Source organism: Corythoichthys intestinalis, chromosome 13 (genome assembly GCF_030265065.1).
Source record: "Corythoichthys intestinalis isolate RoL2023-P3 chromosome 13, ASM3026506v1, whole genome shotgun sequence".
In the NCBI taxonomy this organism is placed as follows: Eukaryota; Metazoa; Chordata; class Actinopteri; order Syngnathiformes; family Syngnathidae; genus Corythoichthys; species Corythoichthys intestinalis.
Window position 1 is genome coordinate 173,797 of NC_080407.1, and position 26,382 is coordinate 200,178.

At 56.3% G+C, this 26,382-nt stretch overlaps 5 protein-coding genes across 13 annotated transcripts; 2 read left to right on the forward strand and 3 right to left on the reverse strand.

Moving 5' to 3' along the window:
* The first annotated feature begins 484 nt into the window (after nt 1-484).
* On the forward strand, nt 485-3,774 carry nup50 (nucleoporin 50). Of its 3 annotated transcripts, none has more exons than XM_057854530.1 (7): nt 485-1,745; nt 2,053-2,126; nt 2,187-2,270; nt 2,328-2,916; nt 3,026-3,104; nt 3,171-3,289; nt 3,363-3,774. In XM_057854530.1, exons 2-7 carry the CDS (start codon nt 2,058-2,060, stop codon nt 3,560-3,562), a joined length of 1,140 nt encoding a protein of 379 aa, XP_057710513.1. In that variant the 5' UTR covers nt 485-1,745; nt 2,053-2,057; the 3' UTR covers nt 3,563-3,774. The 3 variants fall into 3 exon arrangements, with proteins under 3 accessions (XP_057710513.1, XP_057710512.1, XP_057710514.1); XM_057854531.1 differs by having other exon boundaries at nt 489-2,126; nt 2,328-2,490; nt 2,551-2,916; XM_057854529.1 differs by having other exon boundaries at nt 485-2,126.
* Nucleotides 3,773-8,894, reverse strand: kiaa0930. Its single transcript, XM_057854528.1, has 10 exons — nt 5,963-8,894; nt 5,648-5,802; nt 5,489-5,593; nt 5,344-5,421; nt 5,176-5,277; nt 4,963-5,103; nt 4,737-4,904; nt 4,513-4,672; nt 4,289-4,444; nt 3,773-4,185 (listed from the first exon to the last, which is right to left on the reverse strand). The coding sequence occupies exons 1-10, from the start codon at nt 6,096-6,098 to the stop codon at nt 4,145-4,147; spliced, it is 1,242 nt and encodes a 413-aa protein (XP_057710511.1). The 5' UTR covers nt 6,099-8,894; the 3' UTR covers nt 3,773-4,144.
* Nucleotides 8,895-9,051: 157 nt separating this feature from the next.
* Nucleotides 9,052-15,135, reverse strand: fbxo7 (F-box protein 7). 5 transcript variants are annotated; one of them, XM_057854525.1, is made up of 10 exons: nt 14,159-15,135; nt 13,714-13,836; nt 13,288-13,513; nt 12,998-13,186; nt 12,776-12,920; nt 10,451-10,534; nt 10,298-10,393; nt 9,908-10,084; nt 9,809-9,843; nt 9,052-9,730 (listed from the first exon to the last, which is right to left on the reverse strand). In XM_057854525.1, the coding sequence occupies exons 1-10, from the start codon at nt 14,227-14,229 to the stop codon at nt 9,449-9,451; spliced, it is 1,428 nt and encodes a 475-aa protein (XP_057710508.1). In that variant the 5' UTR covers nt 14,230-15,135; the 3' UTR covers nt 9,052-9,448. The 5 variants fall into 5 exon arrangements, with proteins under 5 accessions (XP_057710508.1, XP_057710505.1, XP_057710507.1 ...); XM_057854522.1 differs by having other exon boundaries at nt 9,908-10,393; XM_057854524.1 differs by having other exon boundaries at nt 10,298-10,534.
* On the forward strand, nt 13,888-17,185 carry rtcb (RNA 2',3'-cyclic phosphate and 5'-OH ligase). The gene is made up of 12 exons (XM_057854526.1): nt 13,888-14,750; nt 14,948-15,023; nt 15,083-15,150; nt 15,273-15,372; nt 15,464-15,620; nt 15,678-15,834; nt 15,898-16,057; nt 16,143-16,318; nt 16,404-16,592; nt 16,676-16,786; nt 16,846-16,965; nt 17,024-17,185. Exons 1-12 carry the CDS (start codon nt 14,565-14,567, stop codon nt 17,129-17,131), a joined length of 1,608 nt encoding a protein of 535 aa, XP_057710509.1. The 5' UTR covers nt 13,888-14,564; the 3' UTR covers nt 17,132-17,185.
* A 1,557-nt stretch (nt 17,186-18,742) lies between these two features.
* xpot (exportin, tRNA (nuclear export receptor for tRNAs)) lies at nt 18,743-26,362 on the reverse strand. Of its 3 annotated transcripts, none has more exons than XM_057854633.1 (25): nt 25,736-26,362; nt 25,175-25,317; nt 25,024-25,106; nt 24,879-24,935; nt 24,747-24,816; nt 24,465-24,683; nt 24,218-24,402; nt 23,969-24,137; nt 23,672-23,908; nt 23,529-23,606; nt 23,285-23,347; nt 23,087-23,211; nt 22,870-23,014; nt 22,671-22,790; nt 21,076-21,170; nt 20,933-21,002; nt 20,632-20,870; nt 20,278-20,563; nt 20,032-20,221; nt 19,840-19,956; nt 19,663-19,778; nt 19,551-19,598; nt 19,418-19,489; nt 19,301-19,357; nt 18,743-19,226 (listed from the first exon to the last, which is right to left on the reverse strand). In XM_057854633.1, exons 2-25 carry the CDS (start codon nt 25,232-25,234, stop codon nt 19,200-19,202), a joined length of 2,928 nt encoding a protein of 975 aa, XP_057710616.1. In that variant the 5' UTR covers nt 25,235-25,317; nt 25,736-26,362; the 3' UTR covers nt 18,743-19,199. The 3 variants fall into 3 exon arrangements, with proteins under 3 accessions (XP_057710616.1, XP_057710619.1, XP_057710617.1); XM_057854634.1 differs by having other exon boundaries at nt 18,744-19,226; nt 23,568-23,606; XM_057854636.1 differs by lacking the exon at nt 25,736-26,362 and having other exon boundaries at nt 23,568-23,606; nt 25,175-25,237.
* Between the last annotated feature and the right edge of the window lie 20 nt (nt 26,363-26,382).

The window sequence follows — 26,382 nt, forward strand, 5'->3', positions numbered from 1 at the left end:
CCCCGAACGCGACCTGAAACGAAAGTACACACAAGAAATACTAGATAACGGCAAGGCAATTGCCATCCGAGTTACTATTGTTCCACGTGAAAGTCAAAGTCAGCTTTATTGTTATTAGTCAGGAATGAAAAATGAACGAAAAGAATAAAGGCACATTTGTAAAAGAAGCATTTTGCGATACTGAAGAGAGTTTGGTTAACAACGCCTTGTTGAATACAAACCCTTGACATATAGTGCCATTTTGAACGTCAATTGTAATACAGTAGTAGCAAAATGATACATTGTAGTGAGAGTTACTGTTACCGACTAAAATACGTCACTTATTGAACAAAAATCACCAATCAAGGCTGACATTTTCCATAGTAGTAAGTAAACTTGTCACCGGTGATTTTGCCGAGGCTTTGCTCGCCCCCGGTAAAATGAGTTGCAAACCAGCTGGAAATCAGGGTGACGCCCCCCCCCCCTCCTCCCCCTAATATTCTCGTGCGTGCCTTATGGTAATTGGAGCACGTGCATGGGGAAGTTGAATCGCTCTCGTCGAGTCGTGGCGTCACACTGGGCCTCTTCTCCTTCGTGACCCCTACTAAGGCCCGCCCCTCGGATCGAGCCTGGGCCGAGTGGACCAATTGGGAGTGCAGTACGCCAAGTGACGGACAAGGGCCGAGGCCAATCGCCGATGTTTTCTTCTCCCACGCGTTGACATTGTTCTCCTTTTCCATGGACTTCCAAAAACGAGAGAGAAACGCGGAAGGCCCGGCTCTTTCCTGCGTGAGCTCGGATGAAAAGCTCCACTAGTACCACGGACAGGGACAAAAATGATCTTTATGCACTCCGTCCAGGCTCGATTCTCATCTTCAACTTGTTGGAGGAGGACGACAGAAAGTGGCCTCGCCCCGCCCCCGGCCATCGCACCCCTCGTCCCCCGTCCGGCCCGGGATGCTTGTCTGCATTTGGCGGATCCGTGGCGAAAGTCGCCGCTTCCGTTTCCTCGCGAGGGTTGCGGGCGACCTTCTCGGGCTCGCGTCGGTCCAGTTGGGTCGCCGTCAAAACACGCGTACCGAGAACCTCGCGGGCCACGACGAGCACCGAGGAAGACCTGTAAAAGTGTTCTTTTCACTTCACGTGCATCGGTTTCATTTTCAACCTGTAAAACTTGGACGATGACGCCGGCGTTTGGACCGGTCCGCAGTTTTTGCATTTTAGCGCACAAGGGACGAAGGAACCGAGAAAAGGACCGAGAGAATCGAATTTTAACCACTGCATTAGAAACGTTTCGAATTTTGTTTGTTTTTTTTTCCGTCTTCATTGCTTATCTCGTCTTTGATTTATTTCTTCGAGCACCTCCCTCCCGTCCAGTCTCGCACGATGAGGTTGATGTCGCCCGCCACCAGCTGGTGACACGGGATAATTGCACCTTCAAGTCTTTTTGTTGCGCGGCGCCAAACATCTCTTCGCTGTCAGTTAGGAGAAAGCCAAATGAAGGAGTACGGCATCACGCGAAAGATGGTCCGGCGGCTCGGCTGTCGAGCAACAGCGCGACTGTGCAGAAAGCCGCTCCAATGCGCATGCGCCGAGTAGCGCCCGGGCAAACTCATGCGGATGTGTGCTATACGTGAAATGGCGGCTCTAGTGAGGCTAGTTTGAACCGCTGCCCTGCTTCTCGTCTTAAGAGTTGGCGTGTGAAAGCTCAGCGGGTACTTTCCTTCCTTCACGCGGACCCTTTCAGACTCCGTCCGACACGAGAGGTACCAGAAAAGCGCTTGGATTCCAGAGGAGTTAGCCGACCGATGCTAGCGTTAGCTGCCGTTCACTCTCGCTCGCTTGCGTGTTGACAAGAAATAGTCCTCCAGATTCCAAAAGCTAAATTAATGATACGCGAGGTCAACCTTGAGCCGAATGCACTTATCACGTTAGTAGTACACTCACAGGCTGTCGCTTGACTCAAGGCGTTCCATTTTCAAGCGTGCGAACGAGGCAGGCAGGCAGGCAGGCGTGACCTCCTGACCTTTCGCCGCGCGCGGCGCATGCGTGCTGCTCATTTGTGCGCCACAGGTGCGATGGCAAAGCGGATCGCGGACAAAGAGCTGACGGACCGGAACTGGGACCAGGAGGAGGACGGCGAGGAGGTGACGTCACGCCTTCCCGCACGTCAGCCACCGACGCCTCTCATCCTTTTGTCTCTTTAGGCCGGAACCTTCTCCGTGGCCACGGAAGACGTGATGAGGAACCGCGCCATCAAGAAAGCCAAGCGGCGTAATGTCGGCACGGAGGTAATACGGGCGAGACCGACGCCGCCCTCCCCGTCTAAATCGTCGCCCGTGTTTTAGGGCGAAGCCGGCGGCGCTTTCAAAGGTTTCAAAGGTTTCTCCGTGGGCCCGTCTTCCGCGCCGCCGCCCTTCGGCGCCGCCTTCAAAAGCTCGGGCCCCTTGACCAACGGGAGCGGCGTCCCGGCGCCGTCCTTCGCCGCGGCGTCATCTTCGTCGGCTACCGGTGAGTCGCCAGCGACGAGCTGGGCCCGCGTCACGGAAACCCGTCCGCGTTTCCCTATAGGCGCGGCCTTCGACGCTTCGCCGGGCAACGGCCGTAAAGAGTACGGCCGCCAGTTGACGGCGCTCAACTGTTCGGTGCGCGACTGGATCAGCAAACACGTGGACGACAACCCGCTGTGCGACCTCCAGCCCATCTTCCGCGACTACGAGCGCCACCTGGCCGGCATCGAGCGACGCTTCGCCGCCGAGGACCGGACGGCCCCTTCCTTTCCCGCGTTTCCCTCCGAGGACGACCCGCCCGCCGTCGCGTTCGACTTCGGTCGGAAGGCGGAAGGCTCGGCGCAAAAGGGCGCCGAGCCGTCCGCTTTTTCCTCCTTCGGGGGAGCGTCGCGATCCTTCGGCGAGACGGACCGCGCCGCGCCTTCAGGTACGCGCGGGAGGCTGGGAAAAGTAGAGTCCGGCGGCTCCGGAAATGTTACCTTTGCTCCGACGGGGCCCCTCCGAATCTGGAGGCTGACTTGTTGTCCTTTGCGTAGAGGAGAAGGGGGACGCGTACGAGCCGCCCAAACCTGAGGTCAAAGAGGTCAAAGAGGAGGACGCCTTCTACTCCAAAAGGTAGGCACGGGCGGACGGACAGCGCCGCCTACCCGCTCCCGCTGATCTCATCTGATGGCTCTTTAGGTGTAAACTCTTCTACAAGAAGGGCCACGAATTCAAGGAGAAAGGCGTGGGAACGCTGCACCTCAAAGAGACGGCCCAGGGGAAAACGCAAATGATCGTCAGGGCCGACACCAACCTGGGTAAGGACGACGGCGTGGACGACGGCCGACCGGCGCTAACCCCCCGCGCGCGCATGCGCGCGCTCCCTGACAGGAAACATCCTCCTCAACATCTTGCTGGCGAGCGGCATGCCGTGCTCGCGTCTGGGCAAGAGCGACGTGATGGTGGTGTGCGTGCCCAACCCGCCCGTGGACGACAAGAACCCCGGCGACCCCGTGCCGCTCCTCATCCGTGTCAAGTCTGCCGAAGACGCCGACCACCTGCACAAAACTCTGGAGGAGAAGAGAGGCTGAACCGGCCCGCTTTTGCCCACCCGTCATTTTTTTTTTTTTTTTCTGTCAGTCAATGGAGGCCCGGTCCGTCGACAACGTGTATATTTGTCGGGAGGGTCCGTTTCCCGCCGAGGAGGGCCGTTCTTTCTCCCTCTGTCGCCCTATCGGGACAAATTTTCTTTCTTTCTTTTGTTTACCTCCCCTAGATGTGAATAAATGGAAACGTTGAAATCCATCTGTCTGCTTTATTCGCTCGGAGAGGTGGGTGTTACGAAAGGTGACCGTCAAGGAACGCCGAGGACGTGAAGGTGTAGCAAAACATCAAAAGCGCCGGCGGCGTAACCGGTCGTCACGTGTGTTTGTGTTCAAAAAAAAAAAAAAAAAAAAGGGGGGGGGGAAGGTACCTCTTTTGGCCAAAATCGCTCACTTCCCTTTTTAGAGTCTCTGCGTGTAGGCCGCACGATTTCCCGTCCGGGTCGGTCACGCGCAAAGTGACATGGCTTCCCGTCAGAGCGTGAGACGAGCAGGAGGCACTTGTCGGACGGCTGGTAATGGTCGTCTGAGGGCGCGGGGCCCGACGCGGGGAAGCGCTCGTGACAGTCGTCACGTCATCAAGATGGGCTTTTGACGCACCTCCAAGATGTCTGACGCCACAAAAAAAAAAAGTTTCAGCTCCTGACGTTCGTTCAGAACAAACGTTAACGTTGAAAAAAAGTCGGCTAAGTGCAATAAAGAGGCGGCGCTCACCGGCGGTGATGCGGTGCAGCGGCAGCGTGACGTACGTCAGGTGCGAGAAGAGCGGGAAGTCGTCGTCCGCCCGGTTCAACTTCAGCCACGATCCCACCAGCGAGCGACCGGTTCCCGACAGAGAGCGCGAGCGAAGGTTGGCGGCGCCGCGGACCTCTGGGAAAACGGGAAGCGCGCGTCACGGCCGCGCCTCCGCCGCGCGCGCCGGCCCGCTCGACCTTTACCTTCGTCGTCGTCCTCGCGGAAGAACTCCTCGCTGTCGTTGGCCGAGTGCGACTTTTTCATCTCGGCCATCTTGTGCCGAGGGACCTTGCGACGCAGCGAGGGCGAGAAGAAGGACGGGCGGTTCCTCTCTGGGGTCGGCGGCGTGCTGAACGACGTCACCTGGAAAGCGACGGCGTTCAAACGGGCGGGATCGGGCGGGCGGGCGGGCGGAAGGGCCACCGACCGTCTCGGCGGGCCGCTCGTATTCGGCGTCGGCCCCGTCGGGCGCCCGGCTGACGGCCATCTCGGCGTGACCTTTGCCCTGCGGCCCTTTCATGCGCACGAACTCCATGTTGTTGAACTTGTAGAAGCCGAAGGACATCCGCTGCGCCATCTTGGCCGCCACGCTCACCTGCGCGCCGAGTTTAGCGTGAGCCGGGCGGGGGTCGCCGCCTCGCCCGCCGACTCACCCGGTTGTCGTAGACCTTCCTGAGCGCCTCGTAGCGAATGGAACCCTGGAAGATGACGCCCTGGAAGGTGTTGCACTTGTCGCTGGCCACCAGTTCCACGCACACCATCTCGCCTTCGCCCACCGTCATGTCCCGGAAGACCTGCGGACGGAGACGGACCTCGGGTCGGTCGAGGCCGAGCGGAACGGAGCGGAGAGGAGAGCCCGTCGGCACCTCGTCAAAGTTGTCGATCATGAAGAAGATGTTGGGGTAGCTCATTTTGGATTCCTCCCCTTTGCTGTCCATGGCGTTCTTGCTGGGAGACGCAAAGACTTCCTGGAGGGGCGAGAGGCCGCGTGCGTGGGCGTTAGCGCTCGGCGCCCGTCGACGAGGCCTCCTCACCTGACATTTCTTCTTGTGGACGTGAATGTCGCCGGCGTCCGAGCGCGTGCACACGGCGCACGTCACCACGTAGTCCAGCTGAAATAGGTGGCAAATGAGCGTGCGCGTTTGCGGCGAAGCGGGCGGGCGGGCGGACTTTTGTGACCTTCTGCAGGACCAGGTTGAGGTAGACGCTCTCCTCCCAGTCGATGTCTGGGTCCCCGAGGCCCGGAAGCTTCTTGGAGTCTCTCCTGTAAACTTCCACCTCCACCTATGACGGACACGAGAGTCGGACGCGGTTCCCACTCGCGCGTCACGTGCTCACCTTCTTGCCGTCGGCGTCGTCGTCGGCGCCCGCGTACGCCGCCGGCTTTCTGCGCACGTAGAAGAGCATGTCGTCCTGGCGTGGGGCGCACTTCTCCATGAAGTAGGTGGAGAACATCCATGTCCAGAAGACGATGCGGTCGTCCTTCAGGCAACCTAAACGCGCAGGCGTACACGTTTGTTAGCTGGGCGGATTGACGCGATTGTCCCCGGGCGCATTCGTCTGCATGGAAATATGCGAGACGTCGGGCGTTTGACTTGTTGCCGGGTCACGTGACGGAAGGGTGCCGTGACGTCACCGAGCCTCAAACCTGACCGAGGCCGCTGATCTCCTGGCGGATGTTGAGTCGGTTCCGTTCGTCTGCGATGGCCTTGAGCATCTGGCGCAGGGAGGCGTCCAGTTCGGCGGCGGCGGCGGCGACGTCGTAAGTCGGGCCCGCTAGAGACGCCATGTCCCACGCGCGCGCCAGCGGATCATGACAGAAGGCCGCTCCGGTTGAGGCGGCGGCGGAGAGCGAGGGTTAGCTTGAGTTTAAGGTCCGTTCGTTCGCTCGCTCGCTCGCTCGCTCGGTCCCGCGACGGGTTCCGTTGTGTGGCTGGCCCGGCAGGACCCGCCCCTCCGACTTCCGGTAACACCGAGCTCTTAAAGGGACACGCGCGAGCCGCTACACCCGCTGTCTGTCTGTCTGTCTTCTCCGGCGACCGTTTCATCGCGACACCATAAAGTTGGAGTTGAACTGACGCCGTTTGCCTCTCTGAAACTGGAACCGTCAGTCGACGCCCGCCCACTGCTACTTGCAGTCATCCTTTTCTGGACGCCACCATCCTCAAAGTCAATGCACCGAATAAGAAAAATAGTCGTGGCCGCCAAAGCCTCGAAGAAGGCGTTTCGCAACAGCAAACTTTGACAACATTGCGGGATTGAAAGCGCCGCGGCGAAAATCCGACACCCCCTTGTTGTCGGACACAAAAGGATGACGTCATCGCCGGCCTCTGACGTCACCCGTTTAAAACGCCGGCAATACTGTAGGCCTGCACAATATATCGTTTGAACGTCCCAAAATCCCAGGATGTGCGATTGATTTTTTTTTTTTTTCCCCCAACATGTAAACTTTCGTTTTGCTTCATAAAAGTCGGACTGTCTTCTTGCCTTGTGCTCCAGTAGGAATTTGTTTATTCCTGCTGCAGTTAAATTTGATAATGACCGCTGTTAACATTGAATGTTTTCCCTATATTTTGGTACTGTCCGTGTCCTATCAACACACGTGCCGCACGTGTAGCGTGGTGCAGACAAAGACGAAATGCTTAGGTCTGTCGCTACACATTTCTTTTATTTTCCTTTTTCTTGCACACTGAAACACAAGAAAATAGTTTTAACACAACGTTCGTCTGGTGTGGCTTCACAAGTGCACAGACGGCTATTTCTTATTCTTCCGACTGAAATAAGGACTCTTGTACAGTGGTACCTCTACATACGATCGCTTCGACACACGAACTTTTCGACATCCGACGTAAAATTTGACTCGCCATTTGTTTCTACATCCGACGACATGCTCGAAATACGACGACAATGGCAGCACCGCAGACGAATGCACGGCGGATTTTCTTGTGTGACAAATCAACACTGGTTTCAGAAAAGGTTGGTACAGGTGGTGAAACAAGGAAAAAGTTGACGCTTACCTTCTAAATGAAGATGCAAATGACAGAAAAATATGAGCTTAGGGTGGGCATCCGTGAAATGACTCAACAATACATCTCCACGGTCCTCCTCCAACCATCGTTCGCCAGTCTTTATAAGTTAAGCTGACAATTCTTATTGTGGTAACATCTCCAGAGAAATCGCCAACTTCGCCACGTTTTTATCATTTATTTCACAACTTATTCAAAACAAAAACACCTTCTGTCTGCCGCAATTGACGGTGTTCTCAAGAAAGCATTCAAAGTGAAAGTGAAACTCAAGCTCACCGGTCTCTCTGGCACGTCAGCTCCGCGGTGCGTTCAGGGTCAGCAAAAAACGTCCGCCACATTAGAACCCGATTCGTTACATTAATACAGGAATTATTATTATTATTATTCCGATTTTGATTTATAATTTATTTGTTTTGCTATGTGTAATTGCCATTTGTAATAGTACCAGCAGTATTTTTTTAAGGATTTAGTGAAGGTTTTTGGTCTGTGGAACGAATTAATGGAATTATAATGTATTCCTATGGGAAAATCCTGCTCGACATACGACCATTTCGACTTACAAACAAGGTCCTGGAACGGATTAACTTCGTATGTAGAGGTACCACTGTATATTAATAAACACAAATATTTGTGACCACATATGTAACTTTTTCCATTGTAAACACTACTCGCATTCCCTCGTCTTCCGCTCGTCCCCACGAGCACCTCTGCATTCACTGACACACTAGACAACACATTTCTAAACCCAATCAGTCCAAAACAAAGTCATTTGTTAATATACGCAGTCAAATTCTAGCATTTTCCTCACCTGAAACACAAGACAATAGTTTTAACAGAACGTTCGTCTGGCGTGGCTATTTCTTATTCGCTCCCAAAATGCGACTTCCCATTGCTCAATCACGCCAAGCGGCGAACGCTGACACCTGCTGGCTACAACCGGTCAGTACAATTCTCTTTTCAGGCAGAAACGTCTGTGTATATTTTCCAAAACCCGACCAAATAATATGAAACATATGGTGAATCACGTTGTGGACACAACTAAATATTAAAAGAACTATTTTGATTTTAACTGTGTGCCACACATGCTAAAGTACACCGGAATTTCTCCCGTGGGGATCGATAAACGATCGTCATCAAGCTCGAAGAGAAATGGCCTCCTATAGATAGAAGTCACAGATGAACCCCTCCTTACATGGTGCCGCTCCGATCAAAACAACAGAACGAAACCCCTCGCACGGATCCGTCTCCTTTGGAACGATGTCGCCATTCCGCGTTCCCCGCGTTTTCCGTTCATATGCTCGCGGAGCAACGGAATCGTTCCGCTTCGGAGGCCACCGTCGAAAGGCCGCCGCGGCGTAAACAGCCCCTTTGCCTGGATTCAATGGTATCGGAAGAAGATAGGAGGTCAAATGTGGCCCTTTGAGTCATCTGGCGATATCGCTCAGGTCTACTTTTTTGAGTCTGATGACACGATCGGTCTTTTTCAGTCAATGACGATACACGGAAACTACCGGCGACGGATGCAATTTTGCTTTCAAACAAGTTTGGACCCCATCGATTGAATAACGACATCAACCGAGTGGATAGGGAGGTCTGTCTGATGAGCAGGCAAAGTCCGTTTTGGTCAACGATCCTTACACGTGTAGCAAAAACGAGAGGAGAGGCCAAAATGACAGTTGCAAGCATGTCTCCAAATTTCAAAACAAAACGCTTGGCTTCACTTCACAACAATTGGCTTTAATAAAGTCACGTTTGGATTCAAAAATAGAAAATAAAAAAAGCACACGTCTTATAAACAAAAGGAGTCCAATGAGCGTCAAAACGAGAACGGCTGAATTTGCCAACTCTGGAAAAGGCTCCCGTGATTGCTGTTAGACGCCACAAGGTGGAGTCGCACTCTTCTGAGAACGCAATCAGTCGTTTTTCACAAAATGCCAAAGGCTCCAACAACAACAACAACAAAAAAATATATATATATACGCATTTGTCTAAATTTGAAAATGTAGAGTGCGAATATGTAGGTTTTCACCTTCAGTGCATTTCTCCTGAAATTTGACTCCGACGCCAACACGGCGTTCGGCTTCCCGGAGGAGGAGACGTCCGGTCCGCCTCCTCAGATGAAGCCTCTACGGACGTCCCCCGGCCGAGCGCCCCCCCCGGCTGGGGGTCGGGGGTCGCTGCGCCGCCGCCGCTCGCCGTGCGTCAGCGGGCCCACGGGGTCGTAGCGGGGCGCGGGTAAAGCCGGCGGTCGTCGGTCGTAGCCTCCGCCGAGGATGCCGGGGACGGGCGGGTAGGGAGCGGGGCCGAAGACGGGGCGATGGATGAAAGGGGGGAGGGAGCACGGCCGCTCCGCGCAGCCTCGCTTGTGCCGGAACTTGTAGAAACTTTTGTACAGCTGCGCGCAGACACGCGACGGGGGCGTTAAAAGCGGCCTCCGCGACGGCCGTCGGAACGCACGAGCGAGAAGGCTGACCTCTTTCCAGTTGGTCTCTCCCTGCCATTTGTGATCTAAACAGAGACGGAGAGCGCGCGGTCAACGTCCGGCCGGACTGGGCGCGTACGGGTTTCTTACCGCTGAAGTCGCGTCGCACCAGATGTCTCCAGAGCGCGGCGTCGGCGGCGGCGGCGTTCAGGTGTCGGCACACGGCCGACAGGCGCACCACCGACACCACGTCCAGCAGCCGCAACACGAGGAGGAGCAACTCCGGAGGCAACGCCGACAGGCCGAACGCCGCCGGGAGACGCAACGCTGGACGACAAAAACACGGGCGCCACGCGTCAAAGCCGCCGCCGCCGGCCGACGACTTTTTGCAAAAATTGCGGCCGCTCCGCAAGAGAAAGTTGTCTCGGCGGCTACGGATAACGGCGCCCTCTCGCGGTGGAGTCCAATTTGCGCCGGTCGTTTTTGGATCGGCGTGAATAGGAAAGCCGTATCGTCCGAAGGGCGGCGGGCGTGCCTTACCTTCCCTCGTGGCGGCAATCAGCGGGTAGACCAGCTGGTCCTTGAAGACTCGCGACAGCCGACTCAGACCGGTGTAGGCGGCCGCCGCGCTGGTTCCTGGAAAAGACGCGAGGTATCGGCGAGGAGAACGCCGGCCGGATCGGCGGGACTGACCTGGCCACGCCTCCGTCACGTAGCCGGCGGGGTCCACGCAAACTTTGGCCGCCATGCTGGCGCTGTCGGCCAGCTGCAGGATGGCTGCGGGCCGGCGGAAAGAAACAACCAGAGAGTTTGGTTAGATTTTGCTCTTTTGTGAAGCGCTCTTTGGCATTCGGTGATTGGCGAGCGACTCTCTTTCTATAGAAAATCTACAGGTGCCGAATAAACAAGTCATATCCAGGCATGCAAAGTGGTTAGGGGTGAAAATGGTGACAAAGTAACATGGACACACGGTACGCGCGGAAAAGTGCATTTCATAATGCAACCAGAGACATCTGGACTTAAACACACTACATGATAATTGAACGTGTACAAGTCTAAATCTCTCATCCTGAAATCAGAACATATAAGACGCGTTAAGAAGCAAATTATACAAAATCTAGATTATAAAATGCACAGTACCTGCCATTTGCATTAAGGGGAGAACAGCTGTACAGCATAAAATATGAATTTACAGCTACAGTATAAATTCCATTGACTTAACTATTATGTGTTAGATCGATCGATCGAAAAAATGACAAGTCTTCAAAAGCATTATCTATAGCTTTCTTTACATTCAACCAAAGCAATTAGTCCCATGGTCCTTAACTTTGATTGATAGGGCATCATACTGGATAAACAGAAGTACACCTGTAGGCTGTTTTATGAAGGAACAGCGCGGGAATGGGGTTACTTTCAAATGCGACCTGTAGCGGAGCTCTCCGGTTTGATCAACTCTCCATGGCTAAACAAATGAAACGACCTCCACAACAAGGCACAACTCTTCTCTAATTATCGGAGAATATAGAGGGGCCTCGTTGTCAAAAATAACTGGTGACCGTTCAGAACTTTACTAACAAAGCCCTGAACATGACTTGTATGGAAGGCGCTAGTTCATCACTCCAGTTACCTCATTGCTCATGATTTATTAGGTTGTTTTTTTGATCGTTAACAAGCGCTTTACAAAGGGGCACAACGCCAACCGACAACAATTCAGATCCCAACTGACGCTCGTTAAATTTACTCGCAAAACCCTGTGTGAAAGGCGCTAGTTAGCCCCTCCGCAGTTAGAGCTACATCGAGTAATGGTGTTCTACGAGGCGCTGATATATCGAGGACTATCTGAAGTCAGTTATCAAGAAATGAAGCAAATACATGTGTTATAGACACCATTACAAGCGCAGGAATTGATCGAACGACACAATATCATTATTAGACTTAATATTAATTATGATCATTTTTTATTATTAGACCATTATAAGACTATTATAGGCCATCGCTCAAACTTTTAGCTTTAAGAAGTTAACAATTTTTGACTTTAATCCCTTACCTTGCCGCAATTTCCAACGGGTCGGTGTTCGGCCATTCCTTACTACGCGGCCAAACCTCCTACACAATGCTCAGCGCGCTTGCGTCCGCACGCATGCGCACATGGGTTAGAAGCGGCGAGTAGTCACCATTTTTATCTAGTTATTTAGAACCTTTTCACTGCCTCAAAGATTCTTTTTGCATGTATTACCCTCTCATACTTTTAACCATTGTTTTTTGTGTTAGCTTTGAAGCAGATGAGTCACGTAGCGTATTTCAACCGTCCGTATTTGATATAACTACATTGAAGTGTTTTCCGCAGGCATTTTTTTAGTACGTTATTCCTGATTGCATCTAAACAAGTTTAGAGCGCACGGTAGTACTTTGGGTGTCAAATTTGACTCATGTAGCACGTTTCGCCGATGTAGGAGATTTTGGCAGAACACCGGGCGAGAAGCTGGGATGGAGAGGGGTTCGGCCTCCTCATTGCTGATTGGTGATAACTGTGTCACTCGTCAGTTATTTGTTGTCACGAGAAGAGAGCGGCGGTGATAGGTCTAGGTCATAGGACTAGAGTGTCGTTTTGAGCATGGACTACGGTTTTGAAGTTAACGGCTTCAGTTGCCCGTTGACATGCCCCCCCCCCCCCCATTTTTTTCTCCTGGGATCTACGCGATTCAGAAAAATGACCCATTTTGATTTCAAAACGGCGAAATTGCACCGAAAGGTGGCAATGCCTGCATATGATAAACTTACACGTGCAACATGAATACACCAAAAATTAATGATCGACGGCGCGAGGAAGACGTTAAATGGAAGACAGCGGCGTGCGGTCGAGTTGAGCGCGGCCATACGGTTGGAGAACTTTCCTTCATGTGCGTCCGTCTTCCTTTTTCGATAAGGCGTTGACTTTGGACACGCCGCATGTAGCGGAATGGCAATGTTGCAATTTCTGGCAGGGAGCAAAATCAGACAGAAGACCGACTGGCTCACCTTGGATGACCAGCACGGGGCTCATGGGCACCGCCACCACTGTGACCGTGGCCCTTTCGCACAGCGCGTGCGTGTACTGAAGTCTGTAAGCGCCGCCGGACGAGCGCCACCCGGGCGGCATCTCGGCCGGCTCGGCCTCGTGGCTCTGAAGGTGGCCAAAAAAAGAAAGCGGATGGAGCCCCGAGCCGACGGGAACGGAGCGACGACGCGGCGCTTCCTGACCTGCGGCGCGAATCCCGTCTCCAGCATGAGGAGGTGGGCGGCCACCACGACGGCGTCGGCGGGGCAGGTCGGGTCGGCGGCGCGGTACAGCAGCTCCAGCGAGCGCGGCGCCTGACCTTCGCCGGCCTCGCCGCACAGCGTCGGCTCCCGGCCGAGCGTCTCTGGCTCCGCGGGGGCGCCGCCGCGGGGCTGCCGGTCGAGACGGCAGATGGCGAATCGAGTTAAAATCGCCCTTTCGATTTGGCGGCCTTACGGTCGGGAGGGAACCACGACGCGCTCCCTCCGCTCACCTGGCTGGGGGTCATGACGGGGGCGGTTCGGGCGCCGGTCCGGTCGTCCCCGGGGCGCGCGCGGTCGGCGGGCACGGCGCGGCTTCCGGCGTCGGGCCCTCCGTCGGCGGCGGGGAGGAGGACGCGGACGAGATCTCCCGGGACGACGCCGCACGACGACAACTTCTGACCCGTGTCGGCGAGGAGCTCGGCGCCGTCGAGAGAGAGGGCGAAGGTCACGTCCGGCCTGAAGATGAGGAAAAACGGAGACGACGGGAAGAAGGCAGCGCGAAATATCGCCGGAGCGCTAAGGCTAACGGCGTTGTGACGTCACGTGACGTCGGCCCCCGCGCCTTTGGACGCCGTGAGGGGCCTCTGTGACGTCACGAAGCGTGCGCGCCGACGACTATTCGCGTCATCGCTCGACGAAGCGAAGGCTTTCCTGACCCCAGTCCGTGTCCGGGCAGCAGGACGTGACGTATGTGCTCCATGAGTTCCCCGACAGTGGACTCGGGACCGAGCGCGTCCACTTTGCTGGTCTGCTTGCAGACGCGAACTCGCAGCTTCATCCTGCGCATAAAAATAGAGCAAAAAAGACAAGCCGTCATCCATTCTTGACTCGACGAAGCCATCGTTTCCGCTTTTGCTGAGTCATTCATGAGCATCGCGACATTCAAAAGGGCAGACCAAAAAAACAGCATTGACGAGTAATCTCACTGTTGGTACGCAACAGTCACGACGTCAAATGTCAAAAGTAGAGAAAATGAAGTGTCACCGGGCGCAGCGAAAACTCAACATACTTAGCGCGGCGAAGCTAAATGACGGTAAGCTAGTAGTGAGGACGAGTTTGAGTGCGCGCTCAAACGGAGGCTGGAAAAGAAGAAAAAGGAACCTTATTGACGACGCTTTGCCAAACGTTACGTTTGCCTGCCTGCCGCCGGCTGCCGAATACTCTTCCTCCATCGAGCGGCGCCGTATCGGAACAAAAACATCCGCTTTTCAAAATAAAGCGTGGAAGCGAGGAGGTATTCCTTTCTTTGGAGCCGCTCCGTCTTTTTGTTTTGAAACTCAGCCGCCGAACACGTCAAGCCGACTACCGACTCATTTATTTGGACGTCAGCAAACTAAAAACCACACACCATTTACAAAAAAACGCGATAGACGACGACCGAATTCTGCAGATGTATCTTTAAATTAAAAAAAAAAAAATTTTTTTTTTTTAAATATAAAAAAATCCCTGAACTACTTTGCCGTGTTGTCAAGTATATAAACGCTTCCGGCCGGCGGGCCGACGTCCCATGCGGAGAAGCGCACCGGGCACTGAATGCACCCGGTGTTCGGCAGAGCTTTCGAGTGATCCGTTTTACTGGAATCGGCACCAAACTACAATCATGAGTAGGAATTACAACGACGAGTTGCAGTATCTGGACAAGATCGACACAAACTGCTGGAGAATTAAAAAGGGTTTTGTTCCCAACATGAAGGTAAAAAGAGACGAACGCGGCTAGTTGACAAGCTAGTTAGCCGTCATGCATTGACTTAGCTTCAGCTATTACACGGAATGAGCACGTTATTACTTAAGCGGAGGAACTCATTCAGTGGCGGTGACGAGTTTATTGTTTCGGCTTCAAATGGATAAACGCCGTCCGTGCAATTGTGACAGCTATGCGCGTGATTCCAGGTGGAAGGAATCTTCTACGTCAACGACCCTCTGGAGAAGCTGATGTTTGAGGAACTGCGGAACGCATGTCGAGGAGGTAGGTGCGAGTACCTCGCGTCATTCTATCACGAGCGAGCGTTCCTTCCCCTTCCTCAGGTGTGGGCGGCTTCCTTCCGGCCATGAAACAGATCGGGAACGTGGCGGCGCTGCCCGGTATCGTTCACGTGAGTGCGCACGCGCCGGAAAGAAAGGGAAACGAAACGAGTCGTTCGATCGGACCGGGAGCCACGTCGACTTTGTTCGCAAAGTCGACGTGGCTCCCGGTCCAAAGAACGTTTCTCCGCAGAGATCCATCGGCCTCCCGGACGTCCACTCGGGTTACGGATTCGCCATCGGGAACATGGCGGCCTTCGACATCGACGACCCGGAGGCGGTGGTCTCGCCAGGTAAAAAAAAAAAAAAAACGCAGCGGACGAGTACGATGAGCCGCCGTGACGTGACGTGACGTGACGTGACATGACGCGATGCGCGCGGCAGGCGGCGTGGGCTTCGACATCAACTGCGGCGTCCGCCTGCTGAGGACCAACCTGGACGAGCGGGACGTGGAGCCCGTCAAGGAGCAGCTGGCGCAGGCGCTCTTTGACCACATCCCCGTGGGCGTGGGCTCCAAGGGCGTCATCCCCATGGGGGCCAAGTAAGGCGGGCGCGGGGGCTCGGCCTCCCCGCGCCGACTCAACGCCGTCCGTCGCAGGGACCTCGAGGAGGCTCTGGAGATGGGCGTGGACTGGTCGCTGCGGGAGGGCTACGCCTGGGCCGAGGACAAGGAGCACTGCGAGGAGTACGGACGCATGCTGCAGGCCGACCCCGACAAAGTCTCGTCCAAGGCCAAGAAGAGGGGCCTGCCGCAGGTGACCTCGGCGGGCGGACGACGGGAGCGGCCGACGCTGACGAGGCCCGGCTTTGTTTTGCAGCTGGGCACGCTGGGGGCGGGAAACCACTACGCCGAGATCCAAGTGGTGGACGAGATCTACGACGATTACGCCGCCAAGAAAATGGGCGTGGACCACAAGGGCCAAGTCTGCGTCATGATCCACAGCGGCAGCCGAGGCCTCGGACACCAGGTGGCCACAGGTAGCCCGGCCCCTTTCCCTCGGAGAGTTCTCGCGGGGGGCGGTCGCTCAACCGGTCTGCTCTTTCTCTCTCCCCGTCGCCAAAGATGCGCTGGTGGCCATGGAGAAGGCCATGAAGCGAGATAAGATCGTGGTCAACGACCGACAGCTGGCGTGCGCTCGCATCACGTCGCAAGAGGGACAGGACTACCTGAAGGGAATGGCCGCCGCCGGCAATTACGCCTGGGTCAACCGATCGTCCATGACCTTCCTCAGCAGACAGGTCCGGCAAACGGGCGAGGCGCGGCGCGGCGTGGCCGGCGGCCAACGAGCCGTCTCGATCGTGCTTTTTCTTCTTCTGGGTTCAGGCTTTTTCCAAGGTGTTTGCCAGCACGCCGGACGACCTGGACATGCACGTTATCTACGATGTGTCGCACAACATCGCCAAAGTGGAGGAGCACATGGTGGACGGGCGCCAGCGCACTCTGCTGGTGCACCGTAAAGGCTCCACCAGGGCCTTCCCTCCCCACCATCCGCTCATCCCCGTCGACTATCAGGTCTCGCGCACGCAAACAACCAAAAAAAGCAAGGCGTCGCGTCACGCAAAAAAAAAAAAAAAAAAATTCTTCTCGATCTCCAGCTGACTGGGCAGCCGGTTCTGATCGGCGGCACCATGGGGACGTGCAGCTACGTCCTGACAGGCACCGAGAGAGGCATGACGCGCACCTTCGGAACCACCTGCCACGGAGCGGTACGTGCTCGCCGTCCGAACGCGCGCCCGACGATCATTTCGGCTCTCCCGCCACGCAGGGTCGCGCGCTTTCCCGGGCCAAGTCGCGCCGCAATCTGGACTTCAGAGACGTCCTGGACCAGCTGGCTGACAAAGGCATCGCCATCCGGGTGGCGTCCCCCAAACTGGTCATGGAGGAGGTCGGTCAAAAATCGGCCCGTCCCGTTTCGCGTGCGTCTGACCCCTTTTTCGTTTCAGGCTCCCGAATCTTACAAGAACGTGACGGACGTGGTGGACACCTGTCACGACGCCGGCATCAGCAGCAAGGCCATCAAGCTGCGACCCATCGCCGTCATCAAAGGCTAGCGGCGGCCGCAAAAATAAAGCGCTTTGTCAAACCGCTGTCCTCTGTGGTCATTTACCCCAAAGGCTCGAGTTCACTCTATCGGCGCTGCCGACAATTGGTTCGTTTGCTGCCGTACCTCCGGTTGGCACTCACGGTGTACATTTTGTAATCTTGTGGCGGAAAAACCCCTGCGTGAATCATCGCCTAATCATGGTGGAGGGCTTTGTGTGTCCCAATGTTCCTAGGAGCTATGTTGTCTGGGGCTTTATGCCCCTGGCAGGGTGACCCATGGCAAACAGGTCCTAGGTGACAAAGCATGACTCCAAAGATAAACACAAATGGAGCTTGTTTTCCCTTGCCCGGACGCCGGTTAACGGAGCCAGGCCCGGAGGTGGGGCTCGAAGGCAAGCGTCCAGGGGCCGGGCCTGTTCCCGTGGGGCTCTGCCTGGCACAGCCCGAAAAGGAAACGTGGGTCCCCCTTCCCATGGGCTGTGGGAGGGGCCAAAGCGGTCGGGAGCGTAGGGAGTTGGGCGGGGGCCTTGGCGGTCCCACCCCAATCTACAGAAGCTAACTCTCGAGACCTGGAATGTCCCCTTTCTGGCAGGGAAGGAGCCCGAGCTGGTGTGTGAGGCAGGGAAATTTCGACTAGATATAGTCGGTATCTCCTCCACACACAGTTTGGGTTCTGGTACCAATCCTCTCGAGAGGGGTTGACCCTGTTCCACTCTGGAGTTGCTCACGGTGAGAGACGCCGGGCAGCTGCGGGCATACTTATTGCCCCTCGGCTCGGCGCCCGTACGTTGGGGTTTACCCCGGTTGACGAGAGAGGAGCCTCCCTCCGCCTTCGGGTGGGGGGATTGGTCCTGACTGTTGTTTGCACTTATTCACCAAACAGCAGCTCAGAGTACCCACCCTTTTTTGAGTCCTTGGAAGGTGTGCGGGAGAGCGCCCCCTCTGGGGACTCCCTCGTTCTCCTGGGGGACTTCAACGCTCACGCGGGCAATGACCGTGAGACCTGGAGGGGCGTGATTGGGAGGAACGGCACCCCCGATCAGAACCCGATTGGTGTTCTGTTATAGGACTTCTGTGCTCGTCACGGTTTGTCCATAAGGAACACCGTGTTCAAACATAGGGGTGTCCATATGTGCACTTGGCACCAGGACACTTTAGGCCGCAATTCGATGATGGACTGTAATCCTGTCATCGGACTTGCGGCCGCATGTTTTGGACATTCGGGTGAAGAGAGGGGCGGAGCTTTCAATTGATCACCACCTGGTGTCGTGTTGCGGTCCAATGGCGGGGGAAGATGCTGGCCGGACCTGGCGGGCCCAAATGTATTGTGAAGGTCTGCCGGGAACATCTGGCTCGTTACCGAAAGAACAAGATGGCCGAAATGAGTTTCCTCAGAGATTGGGTGAGAAGCTCGGTCATACGGGAGGGACTCTGCGTCGAGAGGCAGCCGAGATGGCTCGGGCATCTGGTTCGGACGCCTCCCCGGAGAGGTGTTCGGGACTCTGCGTCGAGAGGCAGCCGAGATGGCTCGGGCATCTGGTTCGGACGCCTCCCCGGAGAGGTGTTCGGGGCATGTCGCCCCGGCGGGTGGCCCCGGGGACACCCGCGCTGGCGAGACCATCTCTCGGCTGGCCTGGGAATGCCTTGGGATCCCGCCGGAAGAGCTGGTTGAAGTGGCTGGGAAGAGAGAAGTCTGGGCTTCCCTGTTAAAGGTGCTGCCCCCGCGCCCCGACCCCGGAGCAAGTGCAAGATGATGGAGAAAAAAAAATAACTCGAGTGAGGTTTTCCTTTTTTTTTTTTTGAATGATTGTATTTCATTTTTTGCTCACACAAAACCGCTCGGTAAAAAGGAACAAATCAAAGTGGTTAGTCTCATCTTATTTACACCGGCTGCTTATTTGTCCTCGGAGACGCTGATGACTCGTTTGCATATTTGCCACTTTTAAATAAAAATACAAATAAACATTTCAGCCCTTTTGAGAAGGATTAAAGAAAAAAAAAAACGGACAAATGGGTCCAGTCCGGTCTGGTCGTCCGCGCCCCCGGTGACCTTCCTTTCCCGTGCCCTTTGACCTGCTACTGCTTGGCTTGCTGGAAGAACACCTGAGAGCAAAAAGGTGAAAAGAAAAAAAAAAAAATCAAATCGCGCGTGAAAACGAGTACGGCGCCAACGGTACCTTCAGGTAGGTCTTGAGGACTTTGGCGTCTGGTTGCTGCAGGACGTGACAAAGCTCCTGAGGACGCGAGACGGGGGTCAGAGGCGTCCACAAAAGGACAGCGACCGCGGTTCTGACCTGCGCCACCTCGGGAGACACGCGCAGCGACGGAAGATAGTCCCGCTGCAGGAACTCCAACAGCTCCGGGCCCTGACGTGCGGCAAAGTCAACACGCCGGCCCGAGGACCCGAGACGGCGGCGGCGGCGTTACCTGCTTGACGTAGACCGTCTTCAGCGTCACGGCCACCTCCGACAAAGTCTGAAAAGAGACGGGGAGGGGACCGTCGGGAAGGGCGCGAGGGAGGGAGCGAGCGAGCACTCACCAGCACGGTCTGAGCGTCCGACAGGTCGAAGGTGGGCTTGAGAGGCGCCTGGAAGCAGGCGGGCACGATGTGCTTGTACGTGAAGTCGGCGAAGCCCGCCGTGCCGGCCTTGCCGCCTAAAAGCAGATCGCCGGTCACGAGGGGCGGGCGTCGGCGGCCGGCGCCGTTCTTCCTCACCCCAGAGTTCCACCAGCCTGGCCAGGATGGCGAAGCAGGTCTTTTGCGCCACCGGGTCGGGGAAGTCCACGGCGCCCTGGATGATGGTGAAGACCACGCGCTCCACGTTCTCCGCCCCTGGGGGCGTCAGGTAAGTGAGGCGGCGTGGCGAAAGTGCCGGCCGGCCGGCCGGCCGATCGGTCGTGGGCTCACCCTGGTTGACCAGGACCTCGTTCATGCCGCTGCCGGCCACCGTCAGGACGAAGGCGAAGTAGCTGCGGCGCAGCATCTGTTTCTCCAGAGCGGCCGTCTGGTCGTTGTCGTCTGCCGGCCGCGCCAACGCCTCGAAGATGCACAGCACCAGCGGCATGAAGACCCGCTGGAGGAACGGGGACACCTGCCGCTGCGGAGAAAAAAGGGCGGTGAGGGCCCGGCCGACCCGGGGCGGGCGCCGCTTACTTTGAACTTGGCGGTGATCTGGCTGATGAGCGGGATCAACTCCTGCAGGTCTCTGGCCTCGCAGTCCTTGAGCATGTGCTCGGACGCGGCGGGGATGAAGGGCAGCACCTCCTCCTCCATGCAGATGATCATGCGGTGCAGGAAGGAGCGCACGCAGCTGCGCAGCGCCCCCCGCTGGACGGGGCAGCTCAGCGCCGGCAGGAAGGCCAGCAGGCAGTCGCGGTAGACTTCCGTGCACCCGCACTGCTTCACCGTCTGCTTGTTGCTGAAGGCCTTGCTGGTGCGACTGTCGGCCACAGGGGTCGCCGTCACACTCTCGTCTGTCGGGCCGACAGCGGGCACGTCGACGCTGACCTGACAAAGGCCACGGCGTGGCCGAGGCAGTCGGCGAGGGCCTCCCGGGCCTCCTCGTCCGTCTCCGCCGCCAGTTTGTCCAGCAGGGGGCGGAAGGCGTCGACGAGCGGCGCCAGCAGGCCGCGCATCAGCGCCCGCTTGCGCTCCGCGGGACTCTCGCCGCTGACGATCAGGACGCCCGCCGCCTCGAACATGAAGAGCTGGTCGTCGCCGGTCAGCGGCGCCGGGAAGTTCTTGTCCTGACGGACGACGACGAAAGGCTTACGGACGGGGACGCGGCGTGGCCGGCGCGCTTACGTACGGGAGGGGCCAGCTCCAGAAGGTCCTGGATGCGCGTCAGGATGTCTTCGACGAACGGCGTGATGTGCTTGCTGTCGGACACGGACGCCGTCTTAGTCGGCGGGACGTGACATTTCGCGCTCGTCGGCCAAAGCGCGGACTCACTGTAGTGTTTTGATGAAGCGTGAGAAAAGGTAGGCCACTCGACTGCGGACTTTGGGACTGCTGTGTCTCAGGCCTCGCTGGTCCAGGAAAGCCATCTGGCACGACAACGCAAAGGGAGACTCTCTCGAGTCGGCTCGGACGCCATGCCCCTTTTCCGCAGATAGTCCCTCGAATAAGAGCGAGCCGTAGACTTCGTCACGATATTGACGGGTCCTATTTCAGCTTCGCTGCGCCACGCCTTCAAGTAGGGGGCCATCCGCTTCAGCTATTCGCAGGCAGTCGCATTGACACACGAGGCCATCCGACGCCGGATTTATGTCCAAAAAATAAAAGCTGTACCGCATACAAACAGGAAGGATTGTCTCCGGAGTGATTTGTTCGAGGTAATCGTTATATTTTTTGTTTTTTCGCGAGAATTTTCAAGGTAAAGCGCTCTTTGTTGTAAGGCTTGTCTAACAGACTAGGATCATTCTTCCACGTATCACAAAAGTGAGTACACTCCTCCCTGGCATTTCTGCAGATATTGAAGTATATTTTTTCATTTTCAAGAGGTCAGCCTGTTAGTGCTCAGACCATACATCAAATTGGTGTGCATGGCTGTCACCCCAGGAGGAAGCCTCCTCTGAAGAAAGCCCGCAAACACTTTGCTGAAGACATGTCAACGAAGCACACGGATTACTGGAACCACGTCCCACGGTTCATTTGTTTGCTTCCGATGGTCTCGTGTATGTGTGGCGGCGACCGGGTGAGGACTACAAAGATAAGTGTGTCATGCGTACATTCAAGCATGGTGGTGAGAATGAACCACCGCCGCCTCAATCTCTACAGGAGTGCTGTCAGCGTTGCTGCAAAGAGTCACATGACATGTTGGAGGGAAAATGACAAGCAGTACTCAATTTGGCCATTTAGTGATGTACTTCCTTTCTAAGGGGTGTACTCACTTTTGTTGCCAGGGGTTTAGATATGAATGGCTATATTTTGAGGGGGAAATAAATTATATAAACTGCACTCAGACTACTTTTCATTGCTGCAAAGTGTCATTTTGTCAGTCTTGTCCCATGAAAAGATAAATATCTGCAGAAATGCAAGGGTTTACTCACTTTTGTCAAATAAATGCTAACTGCACCTTTTTTTCTTTGCTTTTAACCAAAAACGGTCTTACGTCCATATCTATAAAGAATTCAGGGATTTAGGCATTATTCACAAGAATTTTCACTGGAAAAGCTCTATTTACATATGGCGGCCGCCATATTGACTAACTAGCATCGTACTTTGACATATTTACTTAAAATCAATGGTAACTGCAGGTTGTTTTTGTTTTTAACCAAGAATCAAGACTGTCATACGTCCATATCTATAAAGAAATTGAGGGATTCAAGCATTTATTCACAAGAATTTTCCATTTTTGCTCTTTGTCTGCGATTCCACTCGGTCAGCTGTGACAACAATGCAGGCCCCCTATTAATCGGCCCGGCGCCCTGTCAATATCCTGATGAAGCCTATTTGCCAGCTCAATTTTTTTCCCCCACTTTTGGGCCGGGAAGGAGTCGTTCCGAACGTCCGGACCAAACGGATTAGAGCTCGGCGAAACCTACCAAAACGTCGGGAATGTGCCGCGGCTCGACGACGAAGAATTTATCGTATCGGACGACCGTCTCGAAGAACTCCAGAGACACGCACGTGTGCCGGTAGCCGCTCACGCCGCACGTCACCAACTGAAAAACGGAAAGAGAGGTAAGCGCGCCCCTCTCGCGTCGAGGGAGGGAGCGGCGCGGCGCGGCGCGGCGCACCCACCGTGGTCATCATGTCCTGCAGCACCCCTGTCTTGACGGCGTCCCCAGAGAAGTGCGCTCCGTGCGAGGCGGGCAGCGCTTCTCCCAGCATGTAGAGGAGCCTGATGGCCACTTCCACCTCCATGAAGGACGAGCTCTGCCACTTCCTGCCGGGCGCGACCCGCGCACGTCAGCTCGAGGAGGGCGGCAAACGCGGGCCGGCGAGCGCGCTCGCTCACCCCATGGTGTCGGCGAAGACTCGCCGGACGGTCCCCAGGACCAGCTCGGGCGACACCTGGGCCAGACGGTCCAACAGCATCTTCAGCTGCTTCCTGTACTCCACGAACATGGCCTCGTCTTCGCCCTGTTAAGCGCGCCGGTCAACGCGGCGGACGTTCGCGACGGCGTTGACGCCCCCCCCCCCCCCCCCCGCGCACCTCGTTGTCAAAGTTGTACTCGTCGTCGTAAGTCAACTTCTTGATGACGGCCAGCAGGATGGCCTGTTGGGGCAAAAGAGTCGTTAAATCGGATCGGCTACTTTCGAGCGCCGTTGACAGACGTTCGACCCGTCGAACGGGCGGGGGCGAACAGACATCGGTAGGGGGGGACATTGGAGCCGACACGTCGACTTTAAAAGCGATTTTGAAAAAAAAAAAAAAAATGGGCGACTATTATACGGACATCTAGAACGGTGGACGGCGGCCGACGAACCGGACCGACCTCCGCGTTGTTCTTGCGTCCGTCGCTGAGCTCGGGCAGCTGCGGAGGGACGGAGAGGGAGGTTAAGCGGAAGTCCCGCCCGGGGCGCCGCGCGCACGGGTGACCTGTTTGAGGACGTGCAGGTACTCGTAGCAGAAAGCCACCACGTTGGCGGAGATGTCGTCATCGGGGTGCGCCAGGAGGCGCAGCGCCAGCGCCACTTTGGCCTCCAGCGCGTCCAGCGCGGCGCCCGCGTCCTCGGCGCTGCCGGCCTTGGCCAGTTTGGTCCAGCTCGCGACCAGGCTCTGTCCCATCCCGTTGACCAGACGCGAGAACTTGGCCAGGAAGTCCACGTCCTCCTCCTATTCAAAAGGGACACGTTTGTCGAGGGGAAATCCCCGAGCGTCGGCGACGCGACCGACCCGCTCGACGTAGAAGAATCCGGCGGCCTGAAGAACGGTGCAGAGCGACTCCACCAGTTTGGTTTTGTCCACGGGGTCCATTCCCTTGTTGACGATCTCCAGGAGGCAGTCGCAGGCCTCCTCGCGCAGCTCCTCCACCGACATGTGGCCCAGCAGCAGGTTGATGAACCTGACGGCGGGCGGGCGGGCGGGCGGGCGGGGAAGAGACGTGAGCGGGCGGCGCGAGCGAAACGCTCGGACGCGACCGACCGTTCGTTGGCGATGAGGCCCAGGTCGATCCAGGACACGTAAGCGCCCACCACCTCCAGGCACTGGCAGGTGAGCTCGGGGTGGCCGAGCTGGTACGCGTGCAGGATCTGGAACCAGGACTCCACCAGGCCGGGGATGCACTGTTCCCGCATGGCGTCTTTGATCAAGGTGTTGCGCCGGGTCACCTGCGCACACGGCACGCTAGAGACGGGGCCGGCCGGCCAGGCGGGCGGGCGGGCGGCGTTACCTCCGGCGCCCGCGCCACGTCCCTGTCCACGATCTCGCCGTCAACGGCCATGAGCGTGCGCAGGTAGATGTCCACGCCGCGCGGGTTGAGGCCGACCAGCGCCAGGACGTCGAAAAAAAACTCCGGCCAGAGCGCGGGGTACTCGGCCACGAAGGTCAGCGCCAACACCTGCGCCGCTTTGTTGCGGACAAAGATCTTCTCGGGCTGCGCCCGCGGCAACTGCGCACACGCCGGCAGTCGGCGTCAGCGACGGGCGTCGCCCCGCGCGGTGAGGGAACCCACCTGAGACTGGAGCCACTTCATCAGCGTCTCTCGGAGGAGCTGCCGCTGGCCGCCGCTCAGTCCGGCGTGCCTGCGGCGACGTTGTCGTCAGGCCGAGCTCTAACCGCAACCCCCCAGCCCCCGTCGTCTCACCTGAATTTGATCTGATGCTCCAGAACTTGAAAGCAGAAGAACTTGACGTGGTCGTCGCTACGGGCAAAAATGAACAAATGAAAAAAAAAAAAAATACAAGGCTGGAAAAATAGCACTCCCCGAAGACGTCGGACCCGCCACTCACTCGTAGAGTCCTTTGGCGAGCGCTTGCGCGCACACCTCCCAGGCGTCTTGCGACTCTTTGAGTTGCTCGAAGTACGCCATCGCCTGCCGAGCGCGCAAAGGGAGACGGTTCGTCGACGCGAAAGCGAAAAATGCCATGCAAAAAGTCTTACCCTCTGGCGGTAGCGGGCGTCGGCGCCGGGGTCGAGCCCCATCAGCGCTTGCTCGTCCATGCTAGCCGCGGCGGGCCCTCGGAGGGTTAGCTCTTAGGGTCGGCTCTCGTCTGCTGGGGCCGCCTGGGGCGGCTTCCGCGCATCTGGACGGAAAGCTACGTGAGTCGGAACGTCCGAAAGCAAAATCCCGTCTTTTTCAAATGGTTCCGTCCAAATGAACTGGGCGACGCCGTCTAACACCGGGAATGGCAAATGATCTGCTCGTGGCTTGGATTCGGCAGATCGCTTCTGATGCTCCTCGGCACCACCGTTCCGTGTCACTTTGGCCCCGATGGAGATGGACTTGATTCAGGTGACGCAACAGAAGCCGCGATTTGAAGATTTATAAAGGTTGGGGCCGAGGGAACCCCTGTGGATAAAATGAAATTGCCCCCCCCCCTCCTTCCCCGTCAGCGAGAGCGAGATCGTGACGATGTGGTTGTTGTCCGCGATGCCCCCCCCACCCCGCAGTCCTCGTCACCATTCACATGGTTTCTTCGGCGGCGGCCGATGTGATCTCACCTTCGTCCGAGTGACGTTTGTCGCTGTGCGGTGCGGCGTTTGACGGCGGCGGGCAAACTACAACGAAGTCGCCGAGCTCGGCTTTTCTGGCCGCGAACGTCGCTTGCCGCCGTGCAGTGCTGTGCCGTGCCGTGCGGCGTGTCTACGCCCTTTGCTTCCGGTTGACGGTTCAACGACCCGGAAGACTTTGCTCTTCTTCTAGTCTGTCGTATTCGGGAGTGTTGCTGCTACCTACTGGACTGGAGTGGAGCGTGAAGCCGACACGAACCTGCTTCTTTTTCGCTAGGGCGCATTTCCATTCGACTTTGTGCAAGATGTCGCACCGTCCCAACTCGTTCATTGGCCCCTCCTGTTCAAAACGGAGGGGACGTCTAGCGCCGTCACCGGAAGCAAATGAGCTCAATTTTCTTGGACCACGACAACACATACTTCGTCAACACACCACAGCGAATGATTGAATTCGTCTGTGTTGTTGAAAGCAAGCATTTTTTGAAAAGCATTTTCCGGCCAACCTTTTTTTTTTTTTTTTTTCCAGCCCATCAACTTAGCCTTCGCCCATATTCCTATTCTTTTGAGACTACTTTTTTTGTTTTTTTTTTTCAAGCACACCGGAACATTTTTCAAAATTGGGATTTTTTTGGGACCCG

Bases quoted from the DNA above. Each gene is read 5' to 3' on its own strand.
- nup50 (XM_057854529.1), top strand. From the start codon at position 2,025: ATGCGTGCTGCTCATTTGTGCGCCACAGGTGCGATGGCAAAGCGGATC. The intron at 2,127-2,186 runs GTGACGTCACGC...TTGTCTCTTTAG, and splicing joins AGGAGGAGGACGGCGAGGAG to GCCGGAACCTTCTCCGTGGC. The intron at 2,271-2,327 runs GTAATACGGGCG...CCCGTGTTTTAG, and splicing joins GGCGTAATGTCGGCACGGAG to GGCGAAGCCGGCGGCGCTTT.
- kiaa0930 (XM_057854528.1), bottom strand. From the start codon at position 6,098: ATGGCGTCTCTAGCGGGCCCGACTTACGACGTCGCCGCCGCCGCCGCC. The intron at 5,422-5,488 runs GTCACAAAAGTC...CACCTATTTCAG, and splicing joins TCAACCTGGTCCTGCAGAAG to CTGGACTACGTGGTGACGTG. The intron at 5,278-5,343 runs GTGAGGAGGCCT...TCGCCCCTCCAG, and splicing joins TCCACAAGAAGAAATGTCAG to GAAGTCTTTGCGTCTCCCAG.
- fbxo7 (XM_057854521.1), bottom strand. From the start codon at position 14,229: ATGGAGGAAGAGTATTCGGCAGCCGGCGGCAGGCAGGCAAACGTAACG. The intron at 13,187-13,287 runs GTGAGCGGAGGG...CTCGACCGGCAG, and splicing joins CCGTCATGACCCCCAGCCAG to CCCCGCGGCGGCGCCCCCGC. The intron at 9,844-9,907 runs GTAAGAAACCCG...GTCTCTGTTTAG, and splicing joins GGTGCGACGCGACTTCAGCG to ATCACAAATGGCAGGGAGAG.
- rtcb (XM_057854526.1), top strand. From the start codon at position 14,565: ATGCGGAGAAGCGCACCGGGCACTGAATGCACCCGGTGTTCGGCAGAG. The intron at 14,751-14,947 runs GTAAAAAGAGAC...GCGTGATTCCAG, and splicing joins GTTTTGTTCCCAACATGAAG to GTGGAAGGAATCTTCTACGT. The intron at 16,058-16,142 runs GTAGCCCGGCCC...CCGTCGCCAAAG, and splicing joins CGGACACCAGGTGGCCACAG to ATGCGCTGGTGGCCATGGAG.
- xpot (XM_057854633.1), bottom strand. From the start codon at position 25,234: ATGGACGAGCAAGCGCTGATGGGGCTCGACCCCGGCGCCGACGCCCGC. The intron at 24,403-24,464 runs GTAACGCCGCCC...CCGTGTGCGCAG, and splicing joins ACGTGGCGCGGGCGCCGGAG to GTGACCCGGCGCAACACCTT. The intron at 23,212-23,284 runs GTGCGCGGGGGG...CGCGCTTAACAG, and splicing joins AGTACAACTTTGACAACGAG to GGCGAAGACGAGGCCATGTT.